This window comes from Mus pahari, chromosome 12, assembly GCF_900095145.1.
Source record: "Mus pahari chromosome 12, PAHARI_EIJ_v1.1, whole genome shotgun sequence".
Classification (NCBI taxonomy): domain Eukaryota; kingdom Metazoa; phylum Chordata; class Mammalia; order Rodentia; family Muridae; genus Mus; species Mus pahari.
Window position 1 is genome coordinate 9,679,889 of NC_034601.1, and position 20,896 is coordinate 9,700,784.

The 20,896-nt window shown below is 44.1% G+C and overlaps 2 protein-coding genes across 4 annotated transcripts in view; one reads left to right on the forward strand and one right to left on the reverse strand.

Moving 5' to 3' along the window:
* The window catches only part of Bfar (bifunctional apoptosis regulator), a 30,659-nt gene extending 22,642 nt beyond the window's left edge, over positions 1 to 8,017 (forward strand). The window contains exons 6-8 of one of the 2 annotated variants that reach the window (XM_021209265.2): positions 1,680 to 1,853; positions 3,396 to 3,598; positions 6,591 to 8,017. In XM_021209265.2, the coding sequence (XP_021064924.1) occupies positions 1,680 to 1,853; positions 3,396 to 3,598; positions 6,591 to 6,783 (570 nt within the window). In that variant the 3' untranslated portion in view covers positions 6,784 to 8,017. The remainder of the gene's footprint in view (positions 1 to 1,679; positions 1,854 to 3,395; positions 3,599 to 6,590) is intronic. The other variant, XM_029544568.1, reaches the window with a different exon arrangement.
* Positions 8,018 to 17,299: 9,282 nt separating this feature from the next.
* The window catches only part of LOC110330079 (group 10 secretory phospholipase A2), a 13,596-nt gene continuing 9,999 nt past the window's right edge, over positions 17,300 to 20,896 (reverse strand). The window contains exon 4 of one of the 2 annotated variants that reach the window (XM_021210025.1): positions 17,300 to 17,840. In XM_021210025.1, coding sequence (XP_021065684.1) covers positions 17,698 to 17,840 — 143 coding nt within the window. In that variant the 3' untranslated portion in view covers positions 17,300 to 17,697. The remainder of the gene's footprint in view (positions 17,841 to 20,896) is intronic. The other variant, XM_021210026.1, reaches the window with a different exon arrangement.

The window sequence follows — 20,896 nt, forward strand, 5'->3', positions numbered from 1 at the left end:
CTTTAATCCCAGCACTCGGGAGGCAGATGCAGGTGGATTTCTGAGTTCCAGGACAGCAANGGCTACACAGAGAAACCCTGTCTCGAACCCCCCCCCAAAACAACAACAACAACAACAACAACAACAACAAAATGCTAGCACAACCATCTGGTTGGGTGGTTAGTTGGTTGGTCGATCAATCAACACATAGGCAAATAGAAATCTTTTCTTGAGGCAAAATCTCACTGTTGTGTAGACATACCTGGAACTCAGCATCTTCCTGCCTTAGGCTCCTAGCTGCTAGGACTGCATGCCTTCCTCACCATGCTGCTAGGACTGCACGCCTCCCTCACCATGCTTGACACTTTTTAGTTTCTTTCTTTCTTTTGAGACAGAGTCTTACCATGTAGCCCTGGCTGTCCTAGAACTCACTGTGTAGATCAGGCTGGCTTCTTTGAATTCACAGAGATTCCCCGCCTCTGCCTCGCAAGTGCTGGGAAGAAAGGCACCATGCTCAACTCCTAAAACTCACTTTTTTCAAAATGTACCCTAGTTATGAAGAATGCGTCTGGAGTTCCTCAGTTGAAAATGTGTACAGTTGTGGTGGTGGTGGTGGTGGTGGTGGGATGATGCTTTGTTTATGGTGATCCCAGGGTAGAGTTGATATCAATGAAACCCATGCTAGTCTTGTGCTACCTCCACTCCACAAGTGCCAGGATGATAAATGTTCAGCACCATGCCCAGCTCATAGTGTGTCTTAGTGCTGTTTATTTTTTATTATGCATATTTACTCTTGGATCTGTGTGCACACATGCAACTGCCATGGCACACAGGTGGAAGTCTTACAATCTGCAAATAGTGGAAGGAAATCTTTCCTTCTACCATGTGGGGCCCAGGGACCAAACTTAGGTTGTCAGGTTTGGGAGCAAGTGCCTTTATTCACTAAGTTATCTTGCCTAGCCTAATACTTTTTGTTTGTTTGTTTGTTTGTTGTTGTTGTTGTTGTTGAGGCAGGGTTTCTCTGTATAGCCCTGGCTGTCCTGGAACTCACTTTGTAGACCAGGCTGGCTTCAAACTCAGAAATCCACCTGCCTCTGCCTCCCGAGTGTTGGGATTAAAGGCAAGCGCCGCCACATCTGGCTCTGTTAGTTTGTTTTTTGAGACAGGGTTTCTCTGTGCAGTTCTGGCTGTCCTAGAATTTACTCTGTAGACCAAGCTGGCCTCGAACTCAGAAATCCGACTGCCTCTACCTCCCAAGTGCGCCGCCGCTGCCCACCTGCCTAATCCATTTTTTGTAATGTGTTTGGGTGTATGCCTGCTTGTCTGTATGTATACCACATGTGTACCACATGTTCTCAGAGGCCAGAAGAAGGATCACATCTCCTGAAACTGGGATTGAAGCTGTGCATAATCACATCTAGCCAGCTTCTTGGGTTTTGAGATGCTCCTTTTCGGTGTTGCTTACCCTTGAACTTGTTCTGATACAAAGGCTGGCCTCAGATTCACAGTCTTCTTGCACATATTAGAGATATGTACAACCATGCCAGCAAGACTGGAGCTTTTTACAGTATACCCCAACAAATGAGCTCTATACCACACAGAAGACTGGTAGCAAAAATCATGGGACATTGAAGAAGTGCAGATGGAGAGCTGGCCACAATATATATAACATGGTCCCATGTATGTCTTGTCCTCCACAGGCTGTCAACCCTGGTAGATCCCTGTTCTTGCTCTACGCTCTAAAGAGCTCACCAAGACTTGGCTTGCTATACCTGTACCTGTTTGACTACACAGACTCCTTCCTACCCTTCATCCATACCATCTGCCCTCTGCAGGAAAACAATTCTGGCGAGGATATCTTCACCAAGCTTCTGGTAGGAAAAAACTAATTCAACTATACCCCAGTGTTGTACAAAACTGGAGAAAGCAGACCAACCTATGTATGAGTTTTGCAGAGCAAGTCCTATGCAGAAGAACAGAAAGTGTGACCCTCTCCTGGAAGCCAACTTCATTTTCTGTACTGTTCAGCCAGAGTGATAACCCCTTTAATCTTGAAAAGTTTTTTTTTTTTTTTTTTTTTTTTTTTAATAAAGCATTGATTTTGTTATAAAAGAAGTCATTGTAGGCCCAGAACACCTTAAGAGATTAGACTATGGGTCTTGAGATTTGGCAGAACCCCTAATGAGTAGTAGTTAGCCTGCTACAACAGGATTTGGATCTGCCCTTAAAGCCTCACAGTAGTAAGCTGTGGCCCAGGATATGACTCCATGTCATGTGACATTCTCCAACCCTTGTAGAACTCATTTTGCTGGGACGACTTCTCTGATTCTAGTTGGTCATTTGAGAGTAATATCTGTTTGCTACTGTTGTACTATACTGTGCATACTATCAAGAAATCAATTCTTCAGGTACATATTTAGGTCTGTTTTTTATTCACCCACCATATCATCATTATATCACAGCTAAGATGTTCTATTCTAAGCATGTTTTGACCTTCCCATGTAGGCACAAAGGAATAGAACAGAAATCCTAAATTCATTTTGCCCTGTTATTCATAATTCAGGCCTATTAAGATTTTTACTTCTGATCTTCCACAACTCTACAATAAACATCTCAGTACAAACTTTTTGGTAACATTGATCTTATTTTTGACTTTTTGTGTGTATATGAATGTGACATTGGTGCATATGTATATACTAATACGCACAGTGTGTGCCGGTCTTTGAACCTATGCACAGGCCAAAGGGAGGGGTCTCCTTTGTCTCTTCCTCCCTCGTTTCTCGGAGGCAGAGTCTCTCTGAACATGGAGTTCAAGGTGCTCTGTGAGCTGGCAGCCAGGAAGCAAGCCCTAATGTCCTCACATCCCCACCCCTCAGTGCTGGGGCTACAGGGGTGGCAAGAACCACACCTGGCCAGCTGGGCGTGGTGGCGCACGCCTTTAGTCCCAGCACTTGGGAGGCAGAGGCAGGCAGATTTCTGCGTTCAAGGCCAGCCTGGTCTACAGAGTGATTTCCAGGACAGCCAGGGCTACACAGAGAAACCCTGTCTCGAAAAAAAAAAAAAAAAAAAAAAAAAGAAAAGAACCATACCTGGCTTTTATGAAGTACAGAAGATCCAAACTCCAGTTCTCATGCTTGGACAGCATGCATCCTTAACCACTAAGCCATTTTTCTAGCCCCAACTTTAAGATGAACTATTACAATGGGGATTGATAAATTTTTATTCAATTTAGCCATGCACATGCTTTTAATATGAGACTGATGCAGAAAAAAATGTGAGTTTGAGGCCAGCTAGATATAACAAGATGTTGATTGTTAGACGTAGGGGTGTGTGTCCAAATGTGACGCTCACATTGACATTACTTGTATAAGTCAGTCCTATGGTGATTGGGACTCTGGTGTGTGTTCTTCTTCAAGGACCCGAGAGAGCCCACGTGGAAGCAGTGGAGAGAATTCCTTGTCAAATACTCCTTTCTCCCGTACCAGCTGATTGCAGAGTTTGCCTGGGACTGGCTGGAGGTCCACTATTGGACATCTCGCTTCCTGATCGTCAATGCCGTGCTTCTGTCTGTCCTGGAGTTGTTCTCTTTTTGGAGGATCTGGTCGAGAAGTGAGCTGAAGTAAGTGCCTTTTCAGTAGGAGATGGTTGGAGCAACAGGGAGTGGTAAAGAAATACCAATGAGGATGGACCCCTTTAAAGTATTTTCAGACCTGGCATGGGGGTGGGGTTTCTTAGCACCCCCATCAGACAGTCTAAAGTGGCCTATAACCCCAACCCCAGGGCATCTGGCATCCTCTTCTGGCCTCTGAGGGCACTGCATTCATATGCAGAAACCTATACGCATATACATATAACTAAAATAAGTGAATAAAAATAAAGTCTTTTAAAAAAGAATTCTACCTTGACTCCTCAGGCTTTGATTTGAGAAATATTCTTTAAACAGCAAATAAGAACGTGATTTCTGTCGAGGAGGCAGTCTTCATTTCATATAGTGGTTTGGTTTGTTCTTGATTTTCTTTGGTTTCTTTGTTTTATTTTGCTAGAGATGGGGTCTGTCTTAGGTTTCTAATGCTATGATAAAACACTGTGATCAAAGTCAATAGGAAAGCTGGAGTGGTAGTGCACTTTTTAAATCTCAGCCCAGGGACCTCAGCACTGGGAGGCAGAGACAGGCAGATCTCTGGGAGTTCAAGGCCAGCCTAGTCTACAAGTCAAATTTCAGGACAGTTGGGGCTGTTACACACAGAAACTCTTTTTTTGGAAAAAAGAAGTTTGTGAAAGAATTTATTTCAGCTTACTGTTTGTAGTTTATCCCGGGAAGTCAGAGCAGGAACTCAAGCAGAGTTCACGGAGGGATGCTGCTTCCTTGCTTGTTCTCCACGGCTTGCTCAGTTTGCTTTCTTAGACCGCCCAGACCTTTGCAGAAATGAAATGGCCTACAGTGCGCCAGGTTATCTCCTACCTCAGGCCTCTGAACTGTAAGCATGTGCTGCTCTGCCTGGCTCTTTGTGTTTGTTGGTTTTGTTTAGTTTTTAGGTTTTTGTTTTGGATGTATGTATTTATTTACTTTATGTATGTTTATTAAATTATTTTGTAAATGTATATGTTTATTTTGTCCAGCTTTGTAGATCTGTCTAGCTACTCACTAGTAGACCAAGGTCACAAAATGCTAGGACTAAAGAAGTATACCACTATGTCTGGCTCATTGTTCTAAGTGTGTGTGTGTGTTTGTGTGTGTGTGTGTAATGGGTCTCAGACTTAACAAACTTTCCTCTGCCTGCCAAATGCTGAAATTACAAGCATGTACAATCATACCTGGCTTCCATATCTTACCCTTATCCCTTATTTAAAAGTAAGTCAGATAACTTCCGGGGTGGGTAGGGGAGTTTGAAAAATTTTATTAATTGATGAGTAATCAAAGGAAAAACAAGTAGAGAAAAGAACAATATAGTAAAGGCCAGAGAGACATCATGGGAGTTTTATAGTGTTCTAATTCTGTTTTGCCAACATTTGGGAGAATAACTTCCAGATTAATGTAGGATGAGAACATTGGGCTACCTAGTCTGTAAGTAGATCTCTTAGTGGCAGGTGACAAGAGCCAACCTAACTGACTTACTACAAAGGCTTTAAATGCTTACCCAGAGTAGAAGGCATGTTTGGGCCCTGTCTTAGTAAGGGCCTTATTGCTGTGAAGAGACATTATGATCATAGCAACTCTTTAAAAAGGACATTTAAGTGGGACTGGTTTAGAGTTTAAGAGGTTTAGCCCATTATTGTCATGGTGGGGAAGTATGACAGCATACAGGCCAGCATGGTGCTGGAGAAGGAGCTGAGAGTTCTACATCTTGTTCTGCAGGCATCAGAAGGAACTGATGTCACACTGGGCATAACTTGAACATATAAGACCTCAAAGCCTGACCCCATAGTGACACACTTCCTCAAACAAGGTCACACTTATTCCAACAAGGCCACACCTCCTAATAGTGCTACTCCCTGTGAACCAAGTACTCAAACACATGACTAGGTGGGCATACCTATTCAGACCAGCACAGACCCAGAGATCCAAATACTCTCCTCAGGGCTGCCTCACCCAGGACAACCTTGCTCACAGGCTGGCCTTCCCTGTGCTACTCAGCTCCTCTCAGCTCTTCTTGCATCTCATGGCCTCTGGTTGCCCCAGAGCTTGGCCTAGCAGTGCCAGTAAAAAGCAAACACTTCTTTTCCCATCACACTTGAAACAAGCCTTTACTCTGATTGGTCCAGCTTTAATCATGTGGTCACACAGACATGCTACACTGCAGGAGTGTGCTGGGCTCTCCATGGCCAAGCTCAAGGTATGAAGCATATCACCAATTCAGACCACATAGGAAAATAGAGGAGGGAGGGCCTGGAATGCTTTCATTGCCCCAGGTAGACAAGGCAGGCATCTCCAGAGCAATTGAGACTGTTTGAGGAAAACAGCTCCAGGCAAACAGACTACCACATTGTTTCATGTTGATATCCTGTCTCTCACACAATTCCTGGCCTTATAAATTGGTGTAAGAAACTCTCGAGTGTTTCCATTCAGCAGACTCATTTATTCATTTAGAAAATGTATATATTCATGCTTAGGCTTTGTCCCTCTGCATTTCATTCCCAGCACCAGATCAACAAGATATGGTGTCACATGTCTGAAATCCCAGCCTTCAGGAGGCAAAGGCAGAAAGATGAGAAGTTTAAGATCATCCTTAGCTACATAGCAAGTTTAAGCCAAGCTTGAGCTATATGAAAGTTTGTCTTAGGAAAAAAAAAAAGTGCCATTGCCAAGTTGTGATGGCACATGCCTTTAATTGGGAGGCAGGGGCAGGTGGATCTCTGTCAGTTTGAGGCCAGCCTGGTCTAGAGATCCAGGCAAGCAGGACTACATAGAGAAAGCCTATCTTGAAAAACCAAAAAGAAAGAAGAAAAGGGACGACAAAGCAGGTAGAGCAGAGGCTGTGCCAGTGTGCACAGAACACCCTTAGAGGACACGTGCAGAAGTGTTTCCTCGGTTGTGGGAACAGGTGACAGGGCAGACCCCTCAGCGCCCAGCTTATCTAAGCCCACCGTCCACCACTCTTCTTTCTTTTCAGGACAGTGCCCCAGAGGATGTGGAGCCACTTCTGGAAAGTATCGACACAGGGACTTTTCATGGCCATGTTCTGGCCGCTTATTCCCCAGTTTGTCTGCAACTGTTTATTTTACTGGGCTCTGTACTTCAACCCAATCATTAACATTGATCTGGTGGTCAAGGAAGTCCGACGGCTGGAAACCCAAGTGTTATGATGGGCATCAAGGCCCTGAGAGAGCCCGTGAATCTACCTGACAACCAAGCTGTGACATTCAAAGAGACAAGGGACTCGTTTCTACACCTGGTAATTCGAGGTGCTGCTTCTGTGTGTCAAGGTTTCAACCAGGTCCCTCTGACTCTGGCACCATGCCAGCTGACTGCTACCCAGGTCAGATTGGACTCTATGGTCAGCACCCAGCCAGTCTTCTTACCGAGACTTAAGAGGGTCAGGCTACTATGGCCAACAGAAGTGAAAGTCTTGGACATAATTTGGNGTGACATGCTGTCAAAAGGCCAATATAGACTGGGTGTGGTAGTGCACTCCTTTAATCCCAGCACTCAGGAGGCAGAGGCAGGTGAATTTCTGACTTCGAGGCCAGCCTGGTCTACAGAGTGAGTTCCAGGACAGCCAGGGCTACATAGAGAAACACTTGTCTCTTAAAAAGAAGAAGAAAAAAAAAAGAAAAAAGGAAGGCCATTATGGTCAGTGGCCTTAACCCCACTGACTGACAGGCTCCCAAACCAGGCTTGTTNGGCCAGTTCTGTCCCAAGAGTCAACTTTAGGAAAACAAGGNTAGGTTTTTGTCATAGGCATGGATAGTTGGACATACAAAATAAAGATAAAGACCTAGAACCCAGTCATAGTATCTCACTGAATAGTTGGTAGGTTTCAGAATAAACCCAGAGAAAACTTCAGGCTAAAAGACAGTGATGGATAGCTGTGTCGTTTCCTGTTGTGAGCATTGGAAATTGAGTTCTCCTTTCTGTGAGCATGGAGTTGAATGGAATGCCCATCAGGCTGAGTCTTCTTAGGTGACTGAGNACTGCTTGGTGTTTTGTTTTGAATAATTTAATCTGCACAATAAATGCAGTATAGACTGATCAAGNAGCATTTTGTAAGCTGCCCTCATACTGTATAATGGATAATCTTTATTCCGTTCTTTAGTATAAAAGCAAGTATAATTATGCCAAGTCCTGCGTTCATAAATATGGAGTAAGCTGAAGGATGACCTTTATGCCAGTGTAGATATAGTGTACACAGCAGATGNAGTGTGAGCTCATCAGCCTTGGCCTGCCTGAAACAGGCTTGCATCCAATGTGAGACAAACAGACAGCCCAGACAGACAGACAGAGAATGTTTGGGTGAGAGAGAGACAGAGACAATAGGAGAGAGACTTGGTAATTCATTAACTCTTTGTATCTCAGAGTAAAGATTTCACTTAAACTTTGCATTGAAAGTTTGGAAAATTACTTGAAATAAAAATTAAAGATTTTTATACAAATACAACCTCTATAGAGAAATCTGATTGCTAAGGAAATAGAAGGGGAAACCTACATTGCTTGATGTGTTATAACCTAGGCGTGTTGAGTCTCCGCTCTGGGATGTTGAACCAGGGTGGTTGCTTAGAGACTCCTGCAGGGAGCGAAGAATCTTTCCCAGCTTTCTCACAGAGCCCCAGGGCCACCTGACTGCATAAGACAGCAGCTCTGTGGCTCAGGCACACTGTACTGTCTGCATTCCTAGAGACCCCTGCTCTTCCTTCCCTTGAGGAGGTAGGGGCTGGCTGACAAAGGTCCTAGGTTCGGGAGTGCCCAGGCTAGACTGTACAGAACCAGGCTCCCAATATCCCACCCCCACCTGAGGCCTTCCACACTGACACCGTACCTCAAAGATAAGTAATGCCCAGGGAAAGAGGAGATTGGGCAGAAAACAGATGGGCTGGCACTCTAGCTTCTATTAGAGCGGGCATGCTCAAATCCAGGAGCACAGGCTTGTGCTAATGCTTAAATCTGTCTACCCTCCCAGGAAGGCTTGGATCCTCAGGTCTTTGGAATTCTGGAATTACAGTTGCATGCAACCACACCCAGTTTGATATGATGCTAGGAATCGACCTCTAGGCTTTGTGTATGGAAAGCAAACACTCTACTAGCTTAGCGGCATCCCCTAGTCCAAAGTGGGATTTCTTTACACAGATCCTAAGAAAGAATTTACAGAAATAGGAAATGACAGAACTGGAACTTTTAGAATCCAGAAGTTGGCAGTGCTAGATATGCAACCCAGGGTTCATTCGTGGTGGGCAAGTGTTCTGCCACTTGCCCAACCTAATAGTGCTTTTCAAAAGGCAGTTTCCAAGGTTTGATAGAAAAGACTGAAAATCGTAGGGCATAGTCTCAACTGCATCTTCTAAAACTAGGAAAGGACACAAATGCAGACAGTATTTTGGATTATACAGATTTGAATTTGATCTTTTAATTTGGGTATTTTTAATATTTTTATCTTCTATGCATGAATATTTTTACCTGCATTATGTGTGGGCACATGTGTGCCTTATATGCAGAGGCCAGAAGAGGACATTGGGACATTCCCTGGAGCTAGAGTTGCCTCTGGTTACAAGCTGCTTTGTGGGGTTAAAGCTGATTTTGGGTCCTCTAAAAGAGCAGCAAACGTTCTTTATGAACTAAACCATGTCTTCAGCTTAGTTCTTTCTCAGTTATGTTGCGGTAAATTTCCAACCCAAATAAGCCTGGTCAAAGAAAACACAACTTAATGAATATGAATGCAAGCTGCTCGTCTAGGTTAAGCAGCTCTGCCACTGCACTACTGTATCCCCGTCTATGAGACCCCTTGTAACTTGTAACGTGTGGTTTCTCCAGACCACGAGCTTCTCCACCATTCCCCTTCCACTCTCTCCTCTCCCCTCCTCCCCCCCCCCAAACTTTTCAGCTCCACCTTCCCTTCTACTGCCGATCACTGGCTCCAGCCTTTATTTTACAAGTTAAGGTGGGGAGCAGGTTCACAAGAAGTCACCTGTATATGTGATTCACTCCTCATCCTCTGACCCCCACCCCCAAGCAGAATTAGCATCAAAATACAAGACCTGGGCTAACCACAGCATTGTTATTTAATGGTTTGGGTTTGTTTGTTTTTTAGTCTGTATTAGTCAAGTAATAGAACTTGAATCTCTGTATATAGAAAGAGGATTTACTAAAATGATTTACAGGCTGCAGTGCAGCTAATCGGACAATGGCTGGCTCTGAACAGAAATATTCTAACTGGATGAGCTAGACATCTCAGTATACCCTGGAATCCCGGAAAAAGTAGCCTGTAATGCCAGTGAAGGAATGGACTTGCTGGCAAAGGGAGGACAAGCAGGCAAAGAGCAAAAGCTGCTGTCTTTCATGTCCATACATAGCTTTCCAGCAGAAGGCATGACTCAGATTAAACGTGTCTTCCCATTTCCCACCTCAAGATCCCAATTAAAGGTATGTGTCTTCCTACCTCAAAGATCTGGATGAGAAGTGAATCCACTTGCTTCAAATGAAGCAAATTTCTCACAGGTGTGTGCCTTTCAATTTTGAGTTTAGGTAAGTTCAGGTAACAACCAAGAGTAGCCAATACAAGTCTATGTCTTGTCAACCTGATGTACAATTATATCTTATGTCATGTTTAATTTCCAAATGAAATATATAACAGAGCACCTAAACATAATATAATTATTCTGCTATAATTACAAATGCATTATATATTTAACCAGGTCATAATTACACCTAACATAACTATCATCCATACAACTACAGACATATTATAAATTTAGAAAAGGTGGCAATATCCCTTGAGGGATATTCTTCTAGTATCTCAAATTTAATTATGATAACCATTTATATTCTCTTAATTGATGTTCTATCACATAATAAATTGAGGAAATAAAACACAGATATATGTATAAACATTCTTAACAAAATAAGACAGAAACAGTCATGTCAACCATAACCTTTGTTTCTGTAACTGGTCACATGGCATTAACTAGTATTTTATTTTGTTTTTCTAGACAAAAAAGAGTTTTTCTATGTAGACCTTGCTGTCCTAGAACTAGCTCTATAGACCAAACTTGCCTCCAACTCAGAGATCCACCTGCTTCTGCCTCCCCAGTGCTGGGATTAAAGGTGTGGGCTACCGTACCTGACTCTTAGCTGGTTGTTTATAGCTGGTGTTTATAACTACCTTCCTCTACTACCCATTCTGTATTTCCTCCACCCTCCACAAGAATCTCAACAGGTCTTGGTTCTTTTCCTGGAGGAGTGACCCATACCTACATTTCTGGTGTGCCTGTGCCCTTTGTCATCCTGCCTGAGTTAGGCTCTGGTAGTTTCCCATTGTCACAGGACACGGTACCACAAAGAGATGCCCTAAGAGATTTCCTACACTCCAGACATAATCTTTCTTACCTCCATTGTGAAGAAGCAATCCAATCTCCCCTTGGTGATCTGGATCTATCACCCCTCCACGGTTACTCTTTTCTTAGCATGTTGATTGAAAGGCATTAGAAGCCTAGAGTGGCAAGGGGAAAGTCTGAGCTTCCAGTTGAATGAAATGTTTGTTATGATTCTTGGTAGGAGTGCTCCTGACTCTGGAACCAAAATTTCTAGAACAACAAAAGTTGTAAGGCCTAGATAACTGGAAGCAAAGTTTTTCCTAGTGGATCATTAGTTGTGATAATGGGTGGAACTATTCCCTTTTCCATTCCTTGATTCCTGGACCTGTGGATCCTGACTATGGGAGAAATCACTGTATTTTGGACAGTGACTCAAAGAATATCCTGCCTCTTGCCCCAGCCCTCCAGGCTGCTGCCACCTAATTGGAAATGTAATTGTGTCTTCCAAAGGCCATTCTGTCGTCTTATCAAGCCAACTGCTTCGGGATGGTGGGGAACGTGGCAAGATTCCATGATTGTGGGCCCACTGTCGCACTTCTCTGGCTGTGAAATGAGTTCCTTGGTCAGAAGCAATACTGTGTGGAATACCATGACAGTGGATAAGGCAGTATGTTTAGGAAAGTCAGATCCATAACCAGAAGAGGTATCTGTCTACTCCTGTAAGAACAAAGCGTGTCCTTTCCATGGAGGAAGTGGTCTGGTATTGTCAGCTGCTACCAGGTCACCTCGGGGAGTGGTACATACACGGGGTCTGGCTTTTAGCAGCATCTGTCGCCAGGTCAGCATTGGTGAGTGGAAGTCCATGCTGCTGAGCCCATGCATAACCCTCATCTCTGCCTCCATGGCCACTTTGTTCATGGGCCCATCTTGTCACTGATTATTAAATTCTTCCTCAGCTACAGCCACCTTTTGATGAACATTTACATGGGACACAAGTATCTTCACATCCTTTGCCCATTTGGAGAGCTCTAGCCACATACTTCTTCCCAGATGTCTTTCTCATGTATTTTCTAATCTTGCTCATTCCAAGTCCCTGACCATCTAGCCAATCCATGAATCTGAACAATCACACATCTGGCAATTTTTCCTTCCAAGCAAAGTGTGTACAGCCTGAAGTTATACCCACTGAAGATGTTCCTTCATTGGTGTCTTTCAGGGCTGTCCCAGAAAGGGACTGTAATGCTGCAGCTGTCCCATTTCTAGGTGGTGCCTGCATAACATGCAGAACTATCATGAAACCATGCCTTAGACATCTTCTTTTCCTTCGTCAACGGGTCATAAGGCATGTCCCCATGAGGCTATAGGTGTACACTTGGCAACAGATGGCATTGTAATAGTAGAAACTATTTACATGAGCAGCTTCTTCATGTAACTTGCTTATGCCTTCAGGACCTGCTTGGGCATGATCACGTATGTACCACTTCTATTTGATAACAGATTGCTGCTGTACGTGTTCTGCATCATGACTTGTTGGGTCAGAAACATCCAGCTCATGATGGGCAGCTCAGGTCTAATGGTAACTTGGCGGCCTACTGTCCAAAGTTCAGTTTCCATAAAGGCCCAATAGCAAGCCAAAAGCTGTCTTTCAAACCTTCAAACCGGGTGTGGTGGCGCACACCTTTGATCCCAGCACTTGGGAGGCAGAGGCAGGTGGATTTCTGAGTTTGAGGCCAGCCTGGTCTACAAAGTAAGTTCCAGGACAGCCAGGGAAACAGAGAAACCCTGTCTCGAAAAACCAAAAAAAAAAAAAAAAAAAAAAGCTGTCTTTCAAAAAGAGGATAGTTGTATGCAGATGATGTAGAGCCTTGCTGCAAAATCCCTAAGGTCTCTTCTGTGATTCACCTATAGAGGCCCTCAAAGGCTCCAAACAGCATCCCTATCTGCCACTGCCACTTCAAGTACTACCAGGTCTAAGGGGTCATATATTCCAAGTGGTAGAACAGCCTGCACAGCAGCTTCGACCTGTTGAAGAGCCTTCTCCTGGTCCAGGCCCCACACAAAGCTAGTAGCTTTCTGAGTCACTTGGTATATGGGCAGGAGTAACACACCCAAGAGAGGAATGTGCTGTCTCCAGGATCCAAATAAGCCCACTAAACGTTGTTGCTTCAGGTGCAATTACTTATCCTTCACCTTAGAAGGAACTTCTTTGCATGCCCCATGCAACTGGACTCCTAAGAAATTAACTGAGGTATTAGGCCCTTGAATTCTGGTTGGATTTATTTCCCATCCTCTGATATGCATATTGTTACCAATCAGTACAAAGTGGTTGCTCCCTCTTGCTTGCTTGATCTAATCAGCATAAAGCTGCCAATATAGTGCACCAATGTGATATTCTATGGAAGAGACAGACAATCAAGATTCCTTCTAACTTAGACACAGGGCTGGAGAGTTAATATATACTTAGGGTAAAACAGTAAAGGCATAATGCTGGCATTGCCAACTGAAAGCAAATTACTTCTGATAGGCCTTGTGGGCAGATACCCAGAAAAGGGCATTTACTACATCAATAGTTGCATACCATATTGTTTAGGGGATGCATTAATCTGTTCAAGTAGGACGCTACCTCATTGAATTTTCAGTGATCAACTGTCATGCTCCATGATCCACCTGTCCTGGACATTAGCCAGAAGGAAATGTGGTGGCAGCCATCACCCCAGCATCTTTCAAGTTCTTGATGGTGGCACTAGTTTTCGTAATTCTTTCAGAGATTTGACACTGTCTTTGATTCACTATTTTCCCTAGTAGAGGCAACTCCAATGGCTTTCATTTAGCCTTTCCAACCTTAATAGCCCTCATTCCAAAAGTCAAGGAACCAATATACAAAATCTGCCAAGTTCTAAGTGTATCTATCCCAATTATTCATCCGGGGACTGGGGATGAGTTCAGGAATCCAATGAACCTTTGTGTATGTGTCAGACTTCAGCCAGTCCCTTAACCTCCATAAGCTGCTTTAACTGGAGGGCCCCAATGTTTCTTAAGGTCTCCTAGAGTCAGTGCTGGTTCAGAACCAGCATCCAGCAGTTGAACCATCTCACTCTTTTCCTCCATTGTTCAGTTTCCCCTGTAAAAGACCAAAGGTCCCTCTGGGGAAAGGCTGGAGAAAGACTAACAGTAACAGGTTTAGATATTTTATCAAAGTCCTTCCTTAGGGGAAGTTGACTGTCCTTTCACTCAAGGGGTTCTGGATCTGCCAACTGCTCAAGTCTGGGAATGTGGGAATGGATTCATGGGCCGAGATTCCCCCCCCCCCTTTTTTTTTGTTTTTCAAGACAGGGTTTCTCTGTTCCCTGGCTGTCATGGAACTCAATCTGGGATTAAAGGCGTACACCACCACTGCCATGCCAAGATTCCCTTTTGCTTTGATCCCGTGTAGCCTTTTCATTTGTGAGAACTTTTTGGCTTCTACAGATGAAACAAAAATTCAGTGGCTTCTTCTCTATTTCCTGCCTGAAAACACCGTCAGTAATTAGGTAGCACTAAATGTCCACATGAGTCACCCACCGTTAAATTCACTTTGCCTGTGCTGACCATTATGGGTCGGGCCACTGTGAACATTGCTTTGTCTATGCTGCCCATTATAACTACCTTAACAGTTATAATGTACCTATCAATCACCTTGGTTTGGGTGATTCAGTGCTGACACCCAGCCCCGCTACTTACTGGGGCCCAATTAAACTCCATTCAGTCCCATTAACTGGGCAGCAGCATCTTCAACCTTAAGGTCTGGCACAAGGAAAGGGCAACAGTAAAGCTCTTCAAATGTGCTGGTGCTCCTCTCACTCTTTTTGTGTCTAATAGGACTCATGAAGGGCATGGCTTCTGAACCTTCTCATTGTGGAGGATTAGGTTTTACAGAGTACCCACTGTAGCACTGCAATTTCCCCAAACCTTTATCAAATCCCTTCATCAACACTGCCAAGGAATATCAGGCATATTTCAGAAGTAAGCCATCTTTAGACAAATACTTCACCCAACCATTTAAACAAACGTTTGGCACTTGTTTTTTAACTGTGCAAGTTTACATATTAAACCTAGAATCTCCACTCAGAGGACCCATGACAATAATCTCAGCCTTTTCTAGTTTTATGTCCTTCTACCATTATCCCGTACCCTTAAAATCCATTCCCACACATAGTCCCCAGACTTCTGCTTGAATTAGCAAACACATTAGGCTTTGGTTTTTTCCAGACAGGGTTTCTCTGTGTAGCCCTGGCTGTCCTGGAATTCACTCTGTAGACCAGGCTGGCCTCAAACTCAGAAATCACCTGCCTCTGCCTCCCGAGTGCTGGGACACATTAGGCTTTTTAATAATATAGCACACCTCCTCATGGACTACACTTTCTACCTTCCCTTTAGGAGCCTGCTTTGCCTTGAGTTTGGTTACAGATCTAGAGCAAATATTGGTGGGCCCTGAAGGACATTAGTATTGTCTTGGGTGGCATCTTCTTCAGAGAAAGTCACATCTGGCCTAGCAAATAATGGGTTTATTTCCTCAATCAAAGGAAGAAAGCGCAGTATTTTCGGAGTAGATGAGCTCATTTTCTGCTGAGGGTGGAACGACTTTTTGTTTTGTTTTGTTTTTTGAGACAAGGTTTCTCTGTGTAGACCAGGCACCAGGCTAACCTTAAAATTAAAAAGGTCTGCCTACCTCTGCCTCATGAGTGCTGGGGTTAAAGGCATGCACTACCACATCCCGTGGCACCGCCACACCTGAGAAAATAGAGACTTTTTTTTCAGGTGAGATTAAACCCTTGTGAATCTGAAGGTTCAAAGTTCTCAGCTTCAATAGGCTCCTCCCACATATCCCCATCCCAAGTTAAAGGATTCCCCTTAACCACTGACACACTCCAAAGCTGGAACTTGAGTTTTCCTTGTAATTCAGTCAACTTTATATAATGAGGGCTTCAGTGTGATTGTCTGCAACTTAGGCTTCCTGGCTGCTGGAAAGAAGGTTCTCTTTCAGGGCACAGTTAAGCCTTTAGAGTGTTGATGTGCATCTGGAGCCAGTCAGTTTCATCACTGCCCTTCACTGTATTCTGCTAGACATTGGTTAATTCTACCAAAGAGCTCATTTCTATCCTTTTTCAGTTTTTCCAGAGATTCTAGGAGCAACCAGTATCATGATTTTCCTTATTTTTACACAAGCTCTCAAAGGTTTCATATACTAGGACATCAAACTCATTGCCACTCACCATTGGTGAATCATGATAATCAAATGCATTTATCTTAAGTTTATAATATAGTTCACACCGTGGGCTTCAGTAAGTGCAATGGCTTCAGTAGCTGTACATGTTGGTGAGTTGAAGTCTATTCCAGATATTTAAAAAAGATTCATCTTTATACTTCTGTCGTTCTAGAACTACTTCTGGTACCAAAATCTGTAGTAACAGAGTCTATCTATCTATCTATCTATCTATCTATCTATCTATCTATCTATCTATCTATCATCCTATATATATATGTGGGATTACACACACACACATACGGAATTTTAGTAGAATGACTTACAGAATGTGGTCCAGCTAATCAGACAATGGCTGCTTATATATGGAAAGTCCACGAATGCAGTAGTTGCTCAGTCCTTGACGCTGGATGTCTCAGCTGATCCAGCTGCAGTTCCCAAAGACAAAGGCTCTGATGCGTGACAGAATGGACATGCCATCTTGAGTGAGGGCAAGCAAGCCAAGAGCAAAAGCTTCCTCCTTCCATTCTAAAGCTTTGGAATGATTTCTCTTTAAAAAGACTTTAATTGTGTATGTGTGTGTGTGTGTGTGTGTGTGTGTGTGTGTGTGTGTGTACACTCAAGTACACACACACTTGTGAAAGTAAGCATGTGCAGGCAGGTACTTGCAGAAGCCAGATGTGTCAGATTTTTTGGAACCAGAACAAAAGCAGTTGAGCTAAACAATATGCAGGCCAGAAACAGCACTCAGGTCCCCTGGGAGAGCAGGAAGCAGTGCTAACCACTGAGCGTCTTTCCTGGCCTGTGATTTCACTGGTTAGGGTTTGATCTGTTATTCTACATTCTTTTTTTAAATTTTTTTCTTGAAATTTTGGGAATCAAACTCGGGACCTTAAACATGCTTCACAAATGTTTTGACACACAGCAGTACCACCAGCCCAGGAAATAATTTACCTTTTCTTTGAGAAAGTCTTCTCTCCTGCCTACGCTGACACCAGCCTCCTGAGCTCAGCCAACCTTTCAACCTCAGCAAAACACCCCAGCAGATACCCCAGGTATGTGCCACCACGCCCAGCTTCCGGGAAATAAAATTTACCTTGTACACATGGAGACAGGTAGGGAACATATTTTATTACAGTTATAATTCTTAGATGTATCATGTGGCAATGTTTTTACCACAGCTAAACTTAAGCAGACACAGCCAAGCCTAAGCAGGTGTTCATCCACATTTGACCAGCAACCCTCTGCAGCAGGTACAAGATAGTACAGCTTCTCATAAAGGCTGAACTTCAAAAATTATACCACACCCAACACAGTGCTAGTTGTATAAAACAGGCCCAGGACTTTGAACCTTCATCAGACTGGCAGCTCCACAGGCTCATAGTTGTGAGTTCCTGAATGGAAGGAGAAAGCAAACACAGGCGGCTTTAGCACTTGGCCTCCGGGGACTCTCCCGCACAACTTGCATGCTGTTGGTGATCACTGAAAATGAACTGCATTTCCATGTGAGCCTGTCAGTTGCACTTGGGAGAGTCCTTCTCACATAAAATGGAGGGGAAGAAGAGGTATTTCAGGTGGTACTCGGTCACCGCCAGGCAGTAAGCCAGCTCCTCGTCACACCTGCACATAAGTTCTTGGCATTTGTTCTCTGCTGGTCCTGGAAGAAGGATGGAAACTGAGGTTAGGGCAGAGACTCAGAGGCACATGAGAATAAGTGCCAGGAGAGTGTAAGCTGGAGGCAGGACGGGTCATAGTTTGCATTTATGTGACATGTGATAACTTTCCATTAGAAGACCACTTGAGACAGCAATGACAGCCAGCTTCTACAAGAAAGGGACTTGGCGGACTGGAGAGATGGCTCAGCTCAGTGGTTAAGAGCACTGACTGCTCTTTCAAAGGTTCTGAGTTCAATTCCTAGCAACCACATGGTGCTCACAACCATCCATAATAGAATCCGATACCCAGCTGGGCATGGTGGCACACACCTTTAATCCCAGCACTTGGGAGGCAGAGGCAGGCAGATTTCTGAGTTTGAGGCCAGCCTGGTCTACAGAGTGAGTTCCAGGATAGCCAGGGCTACACAGAGAAACCCTGTCTCAAAAACAAAAAAAAAAACAGGCTGTAGGTAAGCCTGGGCCTTTTTACTAATCAGTAACTGATGGGGGGGGGCACTCAGCCCATTGTGGGTGGTGCCATCATGGAGTAGGCGGTCCTGAGTTCTATAAGAATGCAGACTGAGCAAGCCAGGAAGCAGCGCCCTACGCGACCTCTGCATCAGCTCCAGCCTCCAGATTCCTGTACTGTTTGAGTTCCTGTCCTGACTTCCTTCAGTGATGAACTGTGATGTGAAAGCAGAAGCCAAATAAATCCTCCCCCTGCCCAAGTTGCTTTGGTCATGGTGTTTCATTTCCATAAGTCACTTTAAGACAGCTTATTGACTAAATATTAAGTAATTAATGAAACAATTTTGTCTAAGTACATTAACAGTGTTAGTATTCATTTAATTCTTCATTCCTATTACCACAAAGCCACTGTGTACACCTCAACCAGCCACTCCTCCTGCTCTCCCTGCTCATCCTGAGTCTCTTCTGTGTCTGCAGAGATCAACTGTCTCATACCAATGGAGTCATGTGACCTTTTGAACCCAGTTACTGTCACTGCATCATGTTCTTAAAGTTTACTATGTCTATGTCACAGCAGATGTGCTACTTCTGCTTTTATTAGGGGGGTGGGGGGTGCTGGAGAGATGACTCGGAGGTTAAAAGCACTTGTTCTTACAGAGGACCTGGGTTTGCAACGCAGCCCCCACTGACTCAGAACAGTCTCTAACTGACTCTGTAGGATGCCCTCTTCTGTCTTCTGTGGGCACCAGGCACTTGCTGCCAAGCCGAGAAACCTTGATCCCAGGACTCCCGTGGTGAAAGGAGAGCTGATTTCTGCACATTTTTCTCTGACTATCACATATGCATATGCATGCATACACACAAAGAAAGACAATGGAGGGGGCAGGAGGAAAGGGAAGAGAAAGATGGAGGTCAGAGGACCTGTGACCATGTGAGGATTAAACTCGGGCTGTCAGCCTGGGGAAGAGAACATCTTTAACCACCAAAACCATCTTGCTGGCCCACAACTATGTGTTATTATTCCCATTTTACAAAGTGGGGCTGGAAGGGATTACTCAGCCAAGGTCACAGACCTGGGAAGGAGTCACCAGGATTACAGCCTAGAGTCAGTCCTCCCCCTGGCAAGAAAGACTTTCAAAAGTAAGACAGGTTCCCCTCTCCATGTCCGGAGAGCCGAGGAAGTTCACTGTTCCAGAAGAACGAAAACTCGGACGGAGTGAGCCTCGCCGGTGCACACTGGGAATCTCAGCAATCCAGAGACTAAGACAGAAGTTTGAAAAGTTCAGGCCAGTCAGCCTGGGCTATGGTGTGAGACTATTATCTCAAAAATAAATAAATAATATATAAAGGAAAAGGAAAAATAGCTTCCATGGGTTATATTTAAAAATTAAAGCCTGCTAGTAAATATTATTATAAGCTGAAAATTTAAAATATATTTGTCAGGCCCATAAATGGAAAATAGGCCAAACCTGTAATTAAATAAACAACTATGCTCAGAATATCTCTAAGCAGACTAACAGAATATTTTTGTTGAAAATACATAACAGAGACCTTGGCTCTTTCAAGCTCTGAAAGCAAACAGAGGCTCCACCAGCAAACACAGCAGTGAACATTCCCTGAATACCATTTCCACATGCGTGTTTTTGAGAATATGCACATTGAAGGGGAGGGTAGGAAAGCTATAAGAAGTACTTCCCCACAAAGCCTCTTTGCCTGTGCTAACAGTTCATGGACAAGTCACTTCTAACCCCAGGGCCTCCATTCCTAACACAAAAAGAAAGGTGAGTTGAGTTGAAGTAGAACCCTTGCCTTGCATGTACAAAGCTCCGGGTTCTATTACCAGCCCCACCGGTCCAGAAGTAGAGGCAGGAAGATCACAAGTTCAGTGTCATCCTTGACTACATAGTGTGTTTGAAATCGACTCAGAACATATGAGGCTTTATCTCGAAGAAAGACGGTTAAATACTATGGTGCCTGGTGCACAGTCATCGTCAAATGCCATGACAAGGGTATGGTCGTGCATGGATGCAGATCTCTGTGAGACATAGCAAAAGCCAAGACAGCCAGGACAACATAGAAAGACTCGGTCTCAAACAAAACAAAATAAAACAACACCAAAAAAATAAACTTAAAGGGGGTGTGTGTGTGGAGGGTTTTAATGTCTCCACAGTGATTCAACCTCACTCTTTAAAAACATTTTTTTCTATGTATTTATTTAGGTTTGGAGGGGTTCCGTTTCTTTGATAGGGAAAGGCAGGGATACACACACACCACAGCACATTTTGGTTTATCATTTTACTATGTGGGATCAAACTCAGGTCATCAGACTTGACAGCGAACACCTTTCCCCACTGAGCCATCTGGCCCACCCCAACTTTATACTACCAGCTCTGCCTTCCTTCAGGGAACCGGGGCCAAGAGCAGTGCATACTGAAGCTGGCCACCCAAGGCGCTCCTGCTCTTTCTGCCTCCAGAGCAGTCTCCAGAAGCTGGGGTTTTAGTGGAGAGTCAGAGAGTGGGAGAGGAAAGGGGAAAACCACACACACACACACACACACACACACACACACACACACACACACACACACAC